The sequence below is a fragment of the Pristiophorus japonicus genome, chromosome 13, assembly GCF_044704955.1.
Source record: "Pristiophorus japonicus isolate sPriJap1 chromosome 13, sPriJap1.hap1, whole genome shotgun sequence".
NCBI lineage: Eukaryota > Metazoa > Chordata > Chondrichthyes > Pristiophoridae > Pristiophorus > Pristiophorus japonicus.
The window spans coordinates 68666797-68686204 of record NC_091989.1 but is presented as its reverse complement, the minus strand read 5'-3'; the positions used below and the strand labels follow the sequence as shown (position 1 = coordinate 68686204).

The window sequence follows — 19408 nt, the reverse complement described above, 5'->3', positions numbered from 1 at the left end:
ATTGGTGGCTGTGCTTCAGACAGCTGGGCCTTAAGTTATGGAATTTCCTCCCCAAACCACTCCACCTCTGTACCCCTCTCCTCCTTTAAGCCGGTCTTTAAAACTTCTTTGACTAAGCTTTTGTTTACCCGTGCTAATATCTCTTTATGTGGCTCAGTGTCAAATTTAGTCTAATAATGCGAAGTGAAGCACTTCGGGTTGTTTCATTATGCTAAGAACGCTATATAAATGCAAATTGTTGTTGTGTTTTAAAAGCTTAGTGTAATATTGCAAGGAAGAAAAATAGGTAGTCAGGATGCTAATGAGCTTGTCTTGATGTTGTTTTCTCAAAGACTTCAAATAATAAGCAGTTGTTTGCACAATAATCAAACACCTCACACCCGATGTGCTGTAGAGTCTTTTCCTGATTGTGAACCGTCAGAAATAAATCAGAATGTCAGATGCCGAAAAAGCAGTCCAGCTTTTGTAACAGAAGTGGCAGTCCAGGCACAAAAGGCCCCAAAAAATGCAAGCTTAAAAAAAAAAGTCAGAATGCAGAGGAATTGTTCAGTTTTAAGTCAGGAAAGTTGACCCACAGAAATGGGTAGTGTAATGTATGCACCTGTGAGGATGCTCACAGCTTTGTAGAGCTGTTGACCCCTTTTATAGGGGGCACTTGTAAATTATATGATTTTAATGCCCCAAAAAAATCACAAAAGGAAAAAAAAACACAAATAAAAAAAACCAAAAAAAAAAGGAAAAAAAGAGGGCAGTTATAAGTGTCTGGAGTGTCCCCCAGATCGGGGGGCACTCGATCTAATGTTTATTTGTACTCCTCAAAAGAGTTGTAGAGCTGTTGACCGTGAGAGGTGGGCGCCGGAAGGACTGGAGTGCATCGTTACCCCCGGCAACCAAATTTTAATTTGATTTTATATGTTTTAAAGTTTAATTTGTTTTAATTGCCGGATTTTTAGTGTCCCCCTCCCCTTTTATAGGGGGCACTTGTAAAATATATGGTTTTAATGCCCCCCCAAAAAATAAAAAAACCCCACAAAAAACAAAAAAAAGAAACAAAAAACATTTTTAAAAAAGGGGCAGTTAAGTGTCTGGAGTGTCCCCCAGATCGGGGGGCACTTGATCTAACGTTTATTTTGTTTCCCCCCCCAAAAGAGTTGTAGAGCTGTTGACCACGAGAGGTGAGCGCCAGAGGGACTGGAGTGCATCATTACCCCTGGCAACCAAATTTGAATTTGATTTTATATGTTTTAAAGTTCAATTTGTTTTATTGCCGGTTTTAGTGTCCCCCTTCCCTTTTATAGGGGGCACTTGTATTGTATGTTTCAGTGCCAAAAAAAAAGCACAAAAAAACCCACAAAAAAACCCCCAAAAACAAAAACGCACTTGTTTACTGTTTGTAGTGTCCCCCAGATCAGGGGGAACTTGATTTAATGTTTGTTTATTGTTTTCTGCAAAAGAGTTGTAGAGCTGTTGACCACGAGAGGTGGGCGCCGGAGGGACTGGAGTGCATCATCACCCCCAGCAACCAAATTTTAATTTGTTTTTATATGTTTTAATTTGTTTTATTGCTGGGTTTTAGTGTCCCCTCCCTTTTAGCCAGAGGCACTTATATAATTTGTGGTTTTAATGCCCGCCCAAAAAACCACAAAAAAACACAAAAAAAAAGGTGCTTGAAAACTGTTTGTTGTCCCCCGTCCCCCCTTTAATAAGGGGGGCACTTGATTTAATGTTTATTTTTGTTTCCAACCAAAATAGTTGTAGAGCTGTTGAGTTGGGAGTGGCTTAGCCAGTCACGTGATGTTCACAAGACTCAATAAAACACCAGCCAGTTGAGGCAGGTGGTTGTGAGCCTGGTGGATCAACTGGTAATGTACAGTGTGATTGTTAAACCTTTGCTAATAAACCAATTAGTTCTTAATAGCAATGTGTTGCTATGAATTCTTAAGCAAAGAACCCATGAAGCAAATACATTGCAGGTAGCATGCTGTATTCATTTGTTTCATTGTTATATCCCTGGTACAATCATCGTACAAGTAGCTACAGGGCAGTGGGAGCCAAGTCCCATAAAAGTAAGATGCTCGGACCACTTACAGAAGTGGTCTACGGCAGACCTCACTCCGTAACAGTAACGTTCCATTGAGTCGGCAAGTGTGAGCGAGTGATCTGGGAGATAAGCTCATCACTTGCTCATTGGGCCAAAAATACTCAGTTACTCACAAAATGGGTGACTAAGTAATTAAACATTGCTATTAAGAACTAATTGGTTTATTAGCAAAGGTTTAACAATCACACTGCACATTACCAGTTGATCCACCAGGCTCACAACCACCTGCCTCAACTGGCTGGTGTTTTATTGAGTCTTGTGAACATCACGTGACTGGCTAAGCCACGCCCAACTCAACAGCTCTACAACTATTTTAAGTAGAACTTTAAATCAAATGCCCTCTGTTAGCAAGGGCATTAGAACCCACAAATTTTGTTTCTCTATTTATTCTCTGGCTCTATAAAAATGCATTGATTTATTTCCATAGTTTCATCCCCCCGCCCCCTCACTCCCACTCTGCCTAAACACTTTGTAGTCAGGCCTTGGATAATGCCCGGCCTGCTGGCTGATTCCACAAGGAAACGCGGGAAGGATCCCGTTCTCTGCCGCCTTGCTGGCACAGTACATGGATGCACTGCTTCTTATCGGGGAGACGTATTTTGATCAAGGGCTTTAGCCAGTGTTGCAGCAAATCAAACCTGTATCCTACCCGTGCCAAGGCCTCTCCGCCAAGCTGCCAACATTTTGTGCAAGGTTCAACAGCAAGCTCCATTCCTTAACTTACACATTTTATTAGCTAAAGTCAAATGACCTTGGGTGGTATAATCTGACAACTTGTCTAGTCGAAAAGAGAATTTTCCTGGTGGGTCTGTTAGCAAATGCTTTTGTGAGATGCTCTACTCCCTGTTGAGCTTGCAGTCAGGTTCAAGTGCTGACTTGTGTTACATTGTAATCTCTGCATTGACAGGTTATGTTTTTTCTTTATTAGCCCTAAAGGCAGACTAGCACTTGCAGAAGGATAGGAATGTTGAATTCAGCTGAGAACTTTCTAGTCATTTTCAATAACATCACTTTTTTTTTTCCTCTAATTTTTTTTTCTTGGCAGTGCAGTCCCTGGTAGGAACCATCTGTCACTCTGCTTTCAATGCGTTGCTCTGAGTCTTCATGCTTGGCAAAGTCACTTTTATCTCCAGAACCTTTAGAAGTTCTGGGGCTTCCTGCCGATCCCGTCTGTGTAAAATATTCTGCGCAGCTGTTTGTTTTTATTTTATTTGAGACTATCCGTAATCCAAATATAGTCAGCGCGCCTCTGTTTAAAAGACAACAAAGTTGAGCTTTATTAAGCGGTAATGGAGACTGAAGAGTAGAAAGAATATTTTTCTTCACAAGGCCCAGCACCTGATCATCGAATCTATCTTCAGTGGAACAGTATAGTGCGACCCCACTCATATGTGGCAGTAAAAAGCCAAAACGTCACAAGCTAATGGCACAGAATTTTACAGCACGGAAACAGGCCATTCGGCCCAACTAGTCTATACCGGTGTTTATGCTCCACACAAGCCTCCTCCCACCTTACTTCATCTCACCCTATCAGCACATCCTTCTATTCTTGCGCATCTGTTTATCCGGCTTCCCCTTAAATACAACTACGCTATTCACCTCAACCACTCCCTGTGGCAGCGAGTTCCACATTGTAACCACTCTCTGGGTAAAGAAATTTCTCCTGAATTCCTTATTGGATTTCTTGGTGACTTTCTTATATTTATGGACCTTAGTTTTGGTCCTCCTCCCCCCCGCCCAACAAGTGAAAACAAAGTCACTATCAAATCCTTTCATAATCTTAAAGACCTCTTTAAGATTCTCGCAAATGGTGATAGCGCTGGGGATGAGAAATTGTTCTGTTTTTGCATTGAACGAGCATGCCTCGGTCACATATCATCTAACAAGGCAAACATGGCTCCACCTACACGAGCTCAATAAAACAGCTTAACCCAACCTTCAGATAATTGCCTTCGACTCTCCCACACTAACGTGTCATTTACATTCTAAACATTCCCATCACTATAAATAATAATTTTTTTTGAGAGAAAGAAGGTAGATGAGGATGCATTTATATAACAGCGATATTATCTGTGGATGGGAGGCTTGTTTGCAGTGGTAATACTGAAGACATATTTTTGTGCATTCAAAAAATGCATTTAACTACAATTTTATATTATTAATGAGGAGTGGTGGTGTATGTGTGTGTGTGTGTGTATATATATTTATATATATATCTATATCTATATAGATATATATCTCTATATATAAAAATAAAAATCTGGCTTCAATCATGAATAACCCAACATGAGCAAACAATCACTTGAATTATTGAGCTAAGATTTACTGACCAGGGTGAAGGAGGCAGGGGCTTTGAGGACCACAGGAAACCTTCCAGGGCATTTCTGGCAGACCATAATCAAAGACTTGGGGAGGCGGAGGGGGTGGGGGGGGTTGATTTTCTGCAGAGGTTATCCAGGTTGACTGCTATAACTTTAGCAAAAGATTTGCAGAAACCCTGGAAAAGTAGCGTAAATGGAGAAAATTCCCCCCCCCCCACAATAAATATAGAAACATAGAAAATAGGAGCAGTAGTAGGCCATTCTGCCCTTTGAGCCTGCACCGCCATTCAATATGATCATGGCTGATCCTCTATCTCAACACCATATTCCCGCTTTCCCCCCATACCCCTTGATGCTTTTTGTTTCTAGAAATCTATCTATCTCTCTCTTAAATACATTCAGTGATTTGGCCTCCACAGCCTTCTGTGGTAGAGAATTCCACAGGTTCACCACCCTCTGAGTGAAAACATTTCTCCTCATCTCGGTCTTAACTTTCCTACCCCGTATCCTGAGACTGAGTCCCCTTGTTCTGGACTTCCCAGCCAGGGGAAACATCCTCCCCGCATCCAGTCTATCCAACCCAGTCAGAATTTTATACGTTTCAATGAGATCCCCTCTCATTCTTCTAAACTCTAGTGAATACAGGCCTAGTCGACCCAATCTCTCCTCTTACGACAGTCCTGCCATCTCAGGAATCAGTCTGGTGAACCTTCGCTGCACTCCCTCTATGGCAAGTATATCCTTTCTTAGGTAAGGAGACAAAAACCGCACACAATACTCCAGGTGCGGTCTCATCAAGGCCCTGTGTAACTGTAGTAAGACAACCTTGCTCCTGTACTCAAGTCCTCTTGCAATGAAGGCCAACATACCATTTGCCCCTAACTGCTTGCTGCACCTGCATATTTGCTTTCAATGACTGGTGTACAAGGACACCCAGGTCCCTCTGTACATCGACACTTCCCAAGCCATCACCATTTAAATAATACTTTGTCCTTATGTTTTTCCTACCAAAGTGGATAACTTCACATTTATCCACGTTATTATGCATTTGCCATGTGTTTGCCCACTCACTCAACCTATCTAAATCACCTTACAGCGTCTTTGCATCCTCCTCACAACTCACAATCCACCTAGTTTTGTGTCGTCAGCAAACTTGGAATTTTACATTTGGTTCCCTCATCCAAATCATTTCTATATATATAGTGAATAGCTGGGGCCCATGCACTGATCCCTGTGGTACCTCATTAGTCACTGCCCGCGACCCCGAAAAAGACACGTTTATTCCTACTCTCTGTTTCCTGTCAGTTAACCAATTTTCAAAGCATGCCAATACATTACCCCCCCACTCTCAATCCTATATGCTTTAATTTTGCAACTAACCTCTTATGTGCGATTTTATCAAAGGCCTTCTGAAAATAAGTCTTTTCTTCCATGCAACAACTACCAGAAGATGGAATGTATTGTGGCCAAATCACAACTGAAATGATCAGGTGAATAGCGGTGCATTGAGTGAGCAAAGCAAGCTTTCACCTCTGGGCACTGGGTTCACAACAGCTCATGTTGATGGGAGGTGTCCCTTTTCTGCTTGCCTTAGCGGCCCAATGTGAAATGAGTTTATACAGTCACGGCCCACGTCCTAATTGGGACGGCCCCACAGCACACAATTTGTTACCAGTTTGGCAGTGTCACTCTGAAAAGCAACATGAATTGCCAATGTGGGTAGTGGAACATTTTACACATGGTACTGCAGCGTTTTACCAGGTGAGTTCAGAAGGGATAAAAACAGAAAATGCTGTAAATACTCCGCAGGTCAGGCAGCATCTGTGGACAGAGAAACAAAGTTCACGTTTCAGTTTGATGACCTTTCATCGACTTGAAACATTAACTCTCCTTCTCTCTCCACAGATGCTGCCTGATCACCTGAGTATTTCCAGTATTTTCTGTTTTAATTTCAGGTTTCTAGCATCCACAGTATTTTGCTTTCATTCAGAAGGAACTTTGTTCTGTATGTGGGCATACTGTAACTGAACTGCTCGAGCTTCATATTGAGCATCTAAAATGGAAAGTGTTCTATTCCCTACAATTGGGGGGCTTCAACTGGATGACAACAATATTAACCGACCCCCCATCCGCTAAAGAAAAACGATCACATTATAATTACCACACTGCCCTGAACTTATTACTTTTTTAATGTCTAGGATTGAACACAAGCCTTAGTCACAATTCTTTTGACCTATTTGGCTCCCTGTTTCTTGTTGGCTGCCATAACACTTTTCAGTATCTCTCTGCGATAATTGAGCTGTAAAAGATAATTTACAAAGTGACTTTGTGTATCGTGTTGGCTGTGCACCTCAATATCCATCCCCCCGTGCCCACCCTCCCCACCCCCATGACAACTTTGATTGATTTTGTTCGATTGGAGCACTTGTCTCTGAGTCAGGAGGATGTGGGTTCATGTCGCACTCCATAGACTTGAGCACAAAACTAGACTGCGCGCTTGTGCAGTACTGCTGGAGCGCTACATTGTCAGAGCTGTCGTCTTTTGGATGAGATGTTAAACTGAGGCTCTGTCGGCCCTCTCAGGTGGGCATAAAAGAGTCTGTGGCACTTATTCGAAGAACAACAGGGGAGTTCTCCCTGATGTCCTGGCCAATATTTATCCCCCATCCAACATCAGTAAAACAAATTATCTGGTAATTATCTCATTGCTGTTTGTGGGACCTTGCTGTGCGTGTTTTTGGTTGCCGAGTTTCCCTACAACGACAACATTTCAACAGTAATTAATTGTTGGTAAAGTACTTTCGGATATCTTGAGGTCATGAAAGACAGTTCACAAGTGAAAGTTCCTTCAAAGCTATATTTATTGCCTTGTTACCGTGTAACATTAAAAGTCAACCACATCATCATTGTCATAGGCAGTCCCTCGAAGTCGAGGAAGACTTGTTTCCACTCTAAAAATGAGTTCTCAGGTGACTGAACCGTCCAATACGGGAATTACAGTCTCTGTCACAGGTGGGACAGACAGTGGTTGAAGGAAAGGGGTTATGGAGTCTGGTTTGCCACACGTTTCTTCCACTGCCTGCGCTTGTTCTCTGCATGCTCTCGGCGATGCGACTCGAGGTGCTCAGCGCCCTCCTGGATGCTCTTCCTCCACTTGGGGCAATCTTTGGCCAGGGACTCCCAGTCGGTGGGGATGTTGCACTTTATCAAGGAGGGCTCTGAGGGTATCATTGAAATGTTTCCTCTGCCCACCTGGGGCTCACTTGCCATGTAGCAGTTCCGAGTAGAGCGCTTGCTTTGGGAGTCTTGTGTCGGGCATGCGGACAATGTGGCCCGCCCAACCATATAGTATGAGACTGGAGTTCATGTCGACCAGACTGGGTCAGAACAGCAGGCTTGCTTCCCTGAAGGACATGAGTGAGCCAGTTGGGTTTGTACAATAGTCCAGCAGCTTTCACGGTCATTTTTGCCAGTGCCAAGTTTAATGGTAAAATTATGAACTCTCAACCTCTCAGGTTACAAGTAGTAGTGGCACGAGAGAGGGTACACAGGAGATTTATGAGGATGTTGCCAAGGCTGGAGAATTCTAGCTGTGAGGAAAGATTGGATAGGCTGGGGTTGGTTTCTTTGGAACAGAGGAGGCTGAGGGGAGAACTTATTGAGGTGTATAAAATTACGAGGGGCCTGGATAGGACGGACCTATTTCCCTTAGCAGAGGGGTCAACAACCAGGGGTCATAGATTTAAAATAATTGGCAGAAGGTTTAGAGGGGATTTGAGGGAAAATGTCTTCACCCAGAGGGTGGTGGGGTCTGGAACTTGCTGCCTGAAAGGGTGATAGAGGCAGAAACCCTCACCACATTTAAAAAGTACTTGGAATGGCACTTGAAGTACCGTAACCTACAGGGCTACGGACCAAGAGCTGGAAAGTGGGATTAGGCTGGATAGCTCTTTGTTGGACGTCACGGACACGATGGGCTGAAATGGCCTCCTTCCGTGCTGTAAATGTCTATGATTGACTGGGCTCGCATACCCACCTCACTACGCTGTGGGAAAATCTGACCATTTGTATGTGTTGGTGTGTTGGGTGCTGCAGATGGCCCCTTGTAAATGCATTCACCTGTAATGTCACTTCTAATCCGAGGACCCGTTTCTCTCTTTTGATGTTGTTTTCTGTTTAATCTTCAGCAGGTTCAAGGTCAGTTGCCTCCATTGATGATCCCGGTGTTTCCTCCAGACCAGCGGACCCTGGCAGCTGCAGCAGCCCAGCAAGGATTCCTCCTGCCTCCCGGATTCTCCTACAAACCCGGAGGGTGCAGTAAGTATCTGTGAAGCTTGGCGGGAAGCAGCGTTCTGTTGGGACGGGGGAGGTTCACAGTGGCACTCGGGGCAAATGCCACATCATGGCATGCTGTTCAAGTCTGTCAGCAAGTCAGACTGGAAAATCTTCAGATGAATAGGAGAGAGGTGATGAAGTAATGCAACGCAGCAGCCTTGTTCTGCTGGGGCGTGAAGCTATCTCAGCTTATCCTTTAGGCAAGTGGGTAGAAAAATCTATTCTTTATTTATTAGCTGTATATTTGAAAGGACAGAACTTGTGTCGTGCAAAGAGACTCAGATTACACAGTATTGTTTTGGCCCTGAACTGATAATGGAAATCGCAGTTACTGTGTTTTTCCCTTAGTATTGTTGTGTAATTTGTCAAATTATGACGATTTAATAATCAATTAGAAGAGGTGCATTAATACATGATGCCTAGCCTGCATCTTAGCAAATGTTGACTGACTCTGAGCCTTAGCTACGATTGATGTACACACGGTACTAAATTCAGTTTCGAAGATATGGCAAGAAGGAAAAGAAAGTGCTCTTTATTTGTAATGTTAATTCTGTTGGTGATGATCTTAAACTTAAGCCCTCTACTTACTGACTCACCAAGCAGTGGAAATCATTTTTCCAGATTTGCCTCGTCAAAAGTCCTCATAATTTTGAACACTTTTAACAGATCTCCTCTTAACCTTCTTCGCTCTTATGAAAATATCCCCAGTTTCTCTAGCCTTTCCTCCGGCCAATATTTATCCCTCAATCAACATAACAAAAACAGATTATCTGGTCATTTATTGCTGTTCATTTCCCACATTACAACAGTGACTACACTCAAAGTACCTCTTTGGCTGTAAAGCGCTTTGAAACGTCCAGTGGTCGTGAAAGGCGCTATATAAATGCAAGTCTTTCTTTCTTTGCTTTCTTGCTTTCTCTCTCTCTCTCTCTCTCTCTCTCTCATATCTCTGGGGTAATCTTAGTAAATCTTTTCTGCACCCTTTCCATCTCCTTGGCAACCTTCTGAAATTAAGATGCCTAAAACAGAACATAATATTTAGCTGATGATTTGTACAGGTTTGGCATTACCTCTTTGTTTTAGTACTCTATATCCCTATTAATAAAACCTAGGATCCCATATGCTTTTTGAAAGCATTATCAACTTGACCTCTTACCTTTAAGGATCTCAATCCCTTGAGTCTCTCTGCTCCTCTACTTCATTCAACGATAACAAATGTGCCTATTTTGTAATAATTACAAAACATGGCTATATAGCGATGCAGAGTCTTAGGCTGACAGTCAGTAATGAAATGGTTATTTTTACACACCATCTCCTGTGGGTTTACAAGCATTCCTTCAACGCATACAGAGATGAACTCTTTATAGGAGCAGTAATGTTGATTGTTTAAAAGTGAAAAGCTTTTCTTCCCATGCTTTCATTTACTTAAAAAAATATATATCTTGACTTAATTTTTATTTACTTTTAGTTCCCGTTTCTCCCCCTCTCCTTCTCCCGCTGCTCTTCACGATTCTCCAGTTCTGAGCGTAGGTTGATCGCAATGTCCTGCTGTTCTGCTCTGCTACTAGCTGTTAGCAGGAGCGTGAGAGTGGCCTGGAATACCTCACTGGTTGCATCGGACCTGAATCTCTTTGAAGCAGGAGGCCAGTTCCATTTGACACCTCCAGCCTGCCATGCTGGTTGATGTATGGGGTCATCACAGATACCCCCTCCTCCATCTTTGCCACTGAGGGCATGTCTGCTGCCTGCATATAAAGAAAGAAAGACTTGCATTTATATAGCGCCTTTCATGACCACTGGACGTCTCAAAGCGCTTTACAGCCAATGAAGTACTTTTTGGAGTGTAGTCACTATTGTAATGGGGGAAACGCAGCAGCCAACTTGTGCACAGCAAGCTCCCACAAACAGCAGAGTGGTAATGACGAGGTAATTGCCCTGAAATTGCGGTCGGAGGCTTCCCGCGGGCAATTGCCTCCGACCGGAGAATTTTTACGAATTTACCTGGTGGTCCCGAAGGCGCCCCGGATTCCGGTAGGGAGGCCTTTTCTTCCCGCGCTACGAAGTGCGCTCCCATCCTCGAGGTTCCCACGCAGACGGTGCAGTCACGTGTGACTGCTCAGCCAATCAGGTAAAGTATTCTCAATTAATAGCAATGGGAACTCCGTATCTACGACTTCTCATTGCTATCAATCGAGAAAAAAAACAAACACAATAAAAATAAAAAAACACAACTCACATAATTAAAATTAATTGAAATTAAAGTTAATAAATATCTTAGAGAAAAAAAAATTCCAAGTTTTTTAAATTATGGTTTAAAATAAATTTAACGTAGTGGGCAGGGTTTTTAAAAATAAAATGTTATTTTTAATTTTATTTTTAATGTTTTAAGTGTGTTTTAAAACTCTTCCGCCTGTAAAAGTAGGCCATGCACCTGCTATTATCAGGCGCAAGAGTTTTCAGGACATTTGCCGGGCAAGATATGGGTAAATCCTGCAATCTTGCCCTTGCAAATGGCCTTGCTCCCAAGATGTGGAGGATCTGTCAAGCCGGAGCTGGACAGATCGGAAAAACTGGTTTTCAGCACATGCGCATTGTGCGCTGAAAACCGGCTTTTCCAATGCCTTCCCGGGTCTGTACACACTCCGTACACACTCTGTACGGACCCAGGGAGGCCAGGATTTCAGGGCCAATCTGTTTTTTTGTTACGTTGATTGAGGGATAAATATTGGCCAGGGCACCAGGTATAACATCTCTGCTCTTCTTCAAAATAGTGCCATGGGATCTTTTATATCCACTTGAGAGAGCAGATGGGGTCTCGGTTTAACATCTCATCCGAAAGACGTCACCTCCAACAGTGCAACACTCCCTCAGCACTACACTGGAGTGTCAGCCTAGATTTATGTGCTCAAGTTCCAGGAGTGGGACTTGAACCCACAACCTTATTTAAAAACTTTTATTTATATAGTGCCTTTAACGTAGTAAAACATCCCAAGGCGCATCACAACAAAAGACAAAACAGATAAATTTGACACTGAGCCACAAAAGAAGAAATTAAGACAATGACCAAAAGCTTGGTTAAAGAGGTAGGTTTTAAGGAGCGTCTTAAAGGAGGAAAGAGAGGTAGAGAGGTGGAGAAGTTTAGGGAGGGAGTTCCAGAGCTTAGGGCTCAAACAGCTGAAGGCACAGCCACCAATGGTTGAGCAGTTATAATGAGGGATGCTCAAGAGGGCAGAATTTGAGGAGCGCAGACGTCTTGTGGGGTTGTGAGGCTGAAAAAGGTTACAGAGATAGGAAGGAGGGAGGGGCGAGGCCATGGAGTGACTTGTAAACAAGGATGAGAATTTTGAAATCGAGGCATTGTTTAACCGGGAGCCAATGTAGGTCACAAAGCACGGGGGTGATGGGTGAGCGGGACTTGGTGCAAGTTAGGACACAGGCAGCCGAGTTTTGGATGACCTCAAGTTTACATAGTGTATGTCAGTTTACCTTCTGACTCAGAGGCGAGTGTGCTACCCACTGAGCCACAGCTGACACTGGTACGTGAAATACATATTGTGAAACTGCAATTAAAGCATGGAACATCATAGACTGGGAACGGAGAGTTTTACAGTATGCGGTCTGTGCATATACCCATAATGTGGTGATGGAATCTTCCACCCCCTCTTAAGGTATCATTTGATTTATTTCAAAATTGCATTCTTCTTAATTTTGCATCATTTTCATTTTATATTGAAATAAATAGGGGCTCTTGCTGGAATATTGCTGTGCACAGTTGGAGAGGCAGAGTTTATGGCAGCTTACTTGAACCATCATTGACCCTGGTGAAGCTGCCAGGCTCAACCCAATGGAAATATTTCTTGGGGCAAAGCTCTTGTCCGTTTGCTGCCTATGTTTGTGGGAGAGGAGGGGGAGAGGAAGGAAGGGGTGGCAGGAGGGTCATTGTTTGCAGGAACCCGCTGCTTGAGGCAGCTTAAGAGGGGTGTGTGACCTCTCATAAAAAGCTTGCTGCCTCCAACAAATTGGCAAAGCCCACTGATGTGCTGCCACTCTGTTCTCCCACATCGTCTGCATGCCCGACACGAGACTTCCAAAGCAAGCGCTCTACTTGGAACTCCTTCACGGCAAACGAGCCCAAGGTGGGCAGAGGAAACGATTCAAGGACACCCTCAAAGCCTCCCTGATAAAGTGCAACATTCCCACCGATACCTGGGAAAGTCCCTGGCCAAAGACCACCCTAAGTGGAGGAATTGCATCTGGGAGGGCGCTGAGCACCTCAAGTCTCGTCGCCGAGAGCATGCAGAAATCAAGCGCAGGCAGCGGAAAGAGCGTGCGGCAAACCAGTCCCACCCTCCCTTACCCTCAACGACTACCTGTTCCACCTGTGACAGGGACTGTGGTTCCCGTATTGGGCTGTTCAGGCCCCTAAAGACTCATTTTAAGAGTGGAAGCAAGTCTTCCTCGATTCCGAGGGACTGCCTATGATGATGATGATGATGGGCCAATCACGTCATCCCTGGCGTTGGGTCGCCCCTACTTAAGTGCTGGCATTGCCAAGGTGATAATGAGATCGTTACTGCATGACCTGACTGCACTTGTCCATATTTGGGTGGGTCCTTCTGCTGTATCCCGTCACTTTCAGTGGGATATTACACCCAGTAGAAAAATGGGAGTCTCTAATGCTTCGCGGATCCTGCTGCTTATTGTGTCAAACAAAACTGCAACTACAGCCCGAAAGCTTTTCCCTCCAGTCACAGACCAGAAGGATCGCAAAGATCAGTATTTCTCGCTAAGGTAGTGATGTAGAAGTGGGAAGTCCCACCTTGATTCGACTTAATCCCAACCTGTCCTGTACAACACGGGATTGCATTTGACGCTGACGGTGGGGAAGGGTGTTGGGGCTAAAGTGGCGAAGGTAAGTGGGGCGGGGGGGGGTGAACATTCATTCACAGGATGTTGATGTCAGAGGCAAGTTGCCATTTATTATCCATCACTGTAGTTGTCCTGTGAAGGTGGTGGGTAAGCCGCCTTCTTGAACCGCTTCTTGTGGTGAAGGTGCTCCCACAGTGCTGTTACAGAGGGAGTTCCAGGATTGTGACCCAGCGATGATGAAGGAACACCGATATATTTCCAAGTCAGGCTGGTGTGTGATAGTACAGTTGTGTACTCAGAATTAGACTCGACAGATACAAATCCAAAATGGGGAGTGGGGATCGGATAGCGCATGTGTATTTTTTAATCTCTCGTTTGTTATGCAAAGAAAATTGAATTTTGGTTTTGTTATGCATCTGTAAAGCATGCACTCCCATGTTCCGCCACCAGGGAGTGCATCTCCTGAAGTCCCAAGGGATCCCAGCATCCCTTGGGAGCACTGTATATAAGTCGGCCCCTAAGGACTGTTCCTCACTCTGGAATGTCTTATTAAACCTCCCTGTGTGCAGTCGCATCTGTGTTAGGAACACAATAACTGGCGACGAGTATACAACTCCAACACAAAGATGCAGAAAATTTTGGGCATCCTGGAGAAGTTCTCGGAGGGTGAGGATTGGGAAGCCTATGTCGAACGGCTAGACCAGTACTTTGTAGCCAACGAGCTGGACGGAGAAGGAAGCGCTGCAAAAAGGAGAGCAGTCCTCCTCACGGTCTGCGGGGCACCGACCTACAGCCTCATGAAAAATTTTCTGGCTCCGGTGAAACCCACAGATAAGTCGTATGAGGAGCTGTGTACACTGGTTCGGGAGCATCTTAACCCAAGGGAGAGCGTGCTGATGGCGAGGTATCGGTTCTACACGTGCCAGCGATCTGAAGGTCAGCAACTGGCGAGCTATGTCGCCGAGCTAAGGTGACTTGTAGGACAATGTGAGTTTGATGGCTACCTGGAGCAAATGCTCAGAGACTTTTTTGTACTGGGCATTGGCCACGAGACCAGCATACAAAAACGTTTGACTGTAGAGACACCGACCCTCAGTAAGGCCATTGTGATAGCACAGGCGTTTATGGCCACCAGTGATAACACCAAACAAATCTCTCAGCACATAAGTGCTAGCAATGTTCATAAATTAACTGGAACTGTGTTTGCGAGCAGAAATGTACAGGGCAGAAACCATGATTCTGCAACTGCCAGCAGGCCTCAGGTGACCCAGATGACTCAGAGCCGCAACAAAGAATGAATGTAAGGCAATTCACACCTTGTTGGAGTTGTGGAGGCTTCCATTCAGCCTATTCATGCCGCTTCAAAGGGTATGTTTGCAAGAGCTGTGGAACAATGGGGCACCTCCAACGAGCTGCAAGCTCTGCAAAACCTGCTAACCACCACATGGCAGAGGAAGATCGGTCCATGGTGGATCAAAGCAATTTCAAGCCTCAGAGAGAGGAGGCTGATGCTGAAGTACACGGGGTGCACACATTTTCGAAGAAATGTCCACCTATAATGCTAAATGTAAAATTGAATGGCTTACCCGTAGCCATGGAACTGGACTCTGGCGCTAGCCAATCCATCATGAGTAAAAAGATGCTTGAGAGACTGTGGTGCAACAAGGCACTCAGACCAGCCCTGAGCCCCATCCACACGAAACTGAGAACGTACACCAAAGAGCTTATCACTGTCCTAGGCAGCGCTATGGTCAACGTCACCTATGAGGGCACGGTGCACGAACTGCCACTCTGGATTTCCCGGGTGATGGCCCCACACTGCTTAGAAGGAGCTGGCTGGGCAAAATCCGCTGGAACTGGGATGACATCCGAGCGCTATCACATGTCGATGAGGCCTCATGTACCCAGGTTCTGAAAAAATTTCCTTCCCTTTTTGAGCCAGGCATTGGAAACTTTTCCGGGGCGAAGGTGCAGATCCACTTGGTCCCAGAGGCACGACCCATTCACCACAAGGCGCGAGCGGTACCTCACATGATGAGGGAGAGAGTGAAAATCGAGCTGGACAGGCTGCAACACGAGGGCATCATCTCCCCAGTGGAATTCAGCAAGTGGGCCATCCCGATTGTTCCAGTACTCAAAAGTGATTGCACGGTCAGGATTTGCGGCGATTATAAAGTAACTATTGATCGTTTCTCGCTACAGGACCAATACCCGCAACCTAAGGCAGACGACCAATTTGTGACGCTGGCAGGAAGCAAGACATTCACCAAGCTCGACTTGACTTCAGACTACATGACGCAGGAGCTGGAGGAGTCTTCGAAGGGCCTCACCTGCATCAATACGCACAAGCGACTGTCCATCTACAACAGATGCCCTTTTGGAATTCGGTCGGCTGCAGCGATCGTCCAGAGAAACATGGAGAGCCTACTCAAGTCGGTATCACGCACGGTGGTTTTTCAGGACGACATATTGGTTACGGGTTGGGACACCGTCGAGCACCTACAAAACCTGGAGGAGGTCCTCTAGCAACTGGATCGTGTAGGGCTGAGGCTGAAGAGGTCGAAATGTGTCTTCATGGCATCCATGTTCCGCCACCAGGGAGCGCATCCCCTGAAGTCCCAAGGGATCCCAGCATCCCTTGGGAGCACTGTATATAAGCTGGCCCCTAAGGCCTGTCCCTCACTTTGGAGTGTCGTAATAAAGACTGAGGTCACTGTTACTTTAACCTCCCTGTGTGCAGCCTCATCTGTGTTAGGAACACAATAGGTTTTATGTGTGATACATTTCCAACTATTGCCATCAGCAACAAAATGTCGCACCTTTAAGCTGGAATATGGAACGTAAATGTTCCTGTGATGTTCTATCCTTTTTTGTACTTGCCATTATGACTAAAGTAAATGTTTAATTCCAAATATGAATTAACTAAACTGATGTTGTACTGGATTTGGAGGATTTTAAGTAAAGAAGCTCAATTAAAACAATGGGCTAGATATTCCCCTTGCTCTCTCATGCCTGGTTTTTCAGTGTATGAGAGAGGGCACCGTCCAAAATCCCCACCCCCCCCACCAATACCCTGCCTGCGCTGGGACTGGCCACCTCCGATTTGCCCGCCTTCTTGTGGGCGGTCGTATGCAAAGTGAGGGAAATACGGCAGAGAATTCCCTCCCCAATCCCCTCCGCCTTTCCATCTCTCTCTCCTCCTTTAAGACACTCCATAAAACCTACCTCTTTCACCAACTTTTATGTACGCCGGTCCCATCATCTCCCGGAACATTTCGAACTCGAGAATTATTTTTCTTCTCTTTTTCATCAGGCATCTCGCTGGCTGCCCGTTAAGTTCCTGCCATTCTCCAGCATTACCATTGCCCCAGAGCCAGCAATTCGGTCAGGGCCAAGGGGCACCTCCGTGGAGAGTGGGAACTCTGCTGTGCCGGAGGTGCCGCCCATCCCCCACCCTCAATAGAAAAATATAGGCCTGTAGGAAAAATGCGCGCTGGCCGACATTGGCTCTCGCTCCAGCAACACCTCGAGTTTAAATTTCTCATCCTTGTGTTCAAATCCCTCCATGGCCTCGCCCCTCTGTAACTTCCTCCAGCCCTCCGAGCACTCTCCGTTTCTCTAACTCAGGCCTCTTGTGCATCCCGCACTTCCGTCGTCCTGCTCTTGGTTGCCGTGCCTTCAGCTACCTTAGCTCTGGAATTCCTTCCCCAATCCTCTCCGCCTCTGCACCCCTCTCTCCTCCTTTGAGACGCTCCTTAAAACCTACCTCTTTCACCAAGCTTTTGGTCACCTGTCCTAATGTCTCCTTGAGTGGCTCGGTGTCAAATTTTGTTTGATAACACTCCCATGAAGCGCCTTGGGACGTTTTACTGCATCAAAGGCGCTATATAAGTGGAAGTTGCTGCTATTGTTGTTGTACAGGATCAAATAAAGGACTAAGATAGAGATTTGAGTGGTACTTTGCATCTTTAACCACCCCCACATCTCCACAGTAAAGAAAAGTGCATTGGGTATCTGCAATACCAATCTTTGAATTATTTCTAGTCTGGATAAATCCTACTGGAGACTAAAGTATCAGGCCCTATGTGGAACATTGTTTGACACAATCAGCAACCTGATCTGCTGAACAATACGGATGGTCTAAAATGCGAGTTGTCTCTGTGAATAAGGCATTTGGCAAGTGTTTGCTGGAGGACTTCGGCTTGTGTGTCTCTGGAGGACCATGTTTTATATTGTCTGCGTGCACTGGGCAGAAGCCCACGTACACCATGCACAATCTAACTGTGTCTTACATGCAGTGTTGGGCATGCTGGGGATTTGAAGACTTCAGAGTTCATGGAATGATTATTAACTCACTCGAGCTCTCAGAACGTTTGTCATTCTGTTCATCTGCAACAGTTGGTATTTATTGTAAATTAGTTTGTGGCTGAATAAACATTACCGATTGGTATGATTCTGATTTTTGATGTGGAGCAATATAAAATGCCGTCTCCAGGACACCCATTTAATTCATGTTACTGGATCTTTAAGTCATTGTTGAGCTTCTTGTCATGAATTGCATCTGGATAAGCCATGAGGACGTTTTGTCCTGGAATCAGCCATGTTGCAATTTGCACTTAGAGAATTCCACCTTGACCAGCAGTATGTTAATTGAACCAGTATTTCAACTGTGTAAGTACATCCTGGAGGGTGCTGAGTACCTCGGGTCTCATCACCGAGAGCATACAGAAATCAAGCACAGGCAGCGGAAAGAGCGTGCGGCAAATCTGTCCCACCCACTCTTTCCCTCAACGACTGTCTGTCCCACCTGTGACAGGGACTGTGGTTCTCGTATTGGACTATTCAGCCACCTAAGGACTCATTTTTAAGAGTGGAAACAAGTCTTCCTCGATTCCGAGGGACTGCCTATGATGACGGCGAGTTGTGCATCCAGAAGCCAGATGGTGCTGCACCTCCTCAGCCGTTCCTGATGGTTATGATGCTCCAATCATCATGATGTGGCCTAGGCTTCATGGCCAGCTGGTCTTTTCCTGCCCATCGATTCCGTAGCTTTGTATGTTCCGAGATGATAGAGTACAAAATGCTAAACCTTTGTAAATCACCGGCTAGGCCTCAGCTGGAGTATTGCTTCCAATTCTGGGCACCGCATTTTTAGAAAGAATGTCAAGACCTCAGAGAGCATGCAGCGGAGATTTACCAAATTTACACCGGGGATGAGGGACCAGTTATGTGGAGGGCCTGGAGAAGTTGGGATTGTTCGCCTCGGAGCAGAGAAGGGTAAGGGAAGATTTAACAGAGGTGTTCAAAGTGATGAGACGTTTTGATAGAGTAACTAAGGAGAAACTGTTTCCACTGGCAGGTGGGTCGATAACTAGAGGACACAGGCTTAAAATAATTGACAAATGGGGAGATGAGGAGAATTTTTTAATGTGGTGATTGTTATGATCCGGAATGTACTGCTTGAAAGAGCGGTGGAAGCAGATTCAGTAGTACCTTTCAAAAGGGAATTGGAGATAAACTAGAAAAGGATAAGTGTGCAGACCTTGGGGAAAGAGAAGGGGGAGTGGGACTAATTGGATTGATCTTTCAAAGAGCCTGCACAGGCACGATGGGCCGAATGGCGGCCTCCTGTGCTGTAAGATTGTAAAATTGTCTCAAACACCCATGAATCAGTAGCAGTTTGCACATTTGAAATTTGATGCCTAACGCACCATGGTATCACCTGAATACTGCATAACCAGACACAAAACTGGTCATGACGTTACACAGGGGAGTTAACCAG

General features: G+C 45.1%; 1 protein-coding gene across 4 annotated transcripts in view; it reads left to right on the top strand.

Annotated features, from left to right (window-relative positions):
- Nucleotides 1–19408, top strand: part of sox5 (SRY-box transcription factor 5) — a 239853-nt gene that overhangs the window by 114234 nt on the left and 106211 nt on the right. For 3 of the 4 annotated variants that reach the window (XM_070896692.1, XM_070896691.1, XM_070896693.1), the window contains one exon: nucleotides 8613–8739. In XM_070896692.1, coding sequence (XP_070752793.1) covers nucleotides 8613–8739 — 127 coding nt within the window. Of the gene's footprint in view, nucleotides 1–8609; nucleotides 8740–19408 lie in introns of all 4 variants that reach the window. The other variant, XM_070896690.1, reaches the window with a different exon arrangement.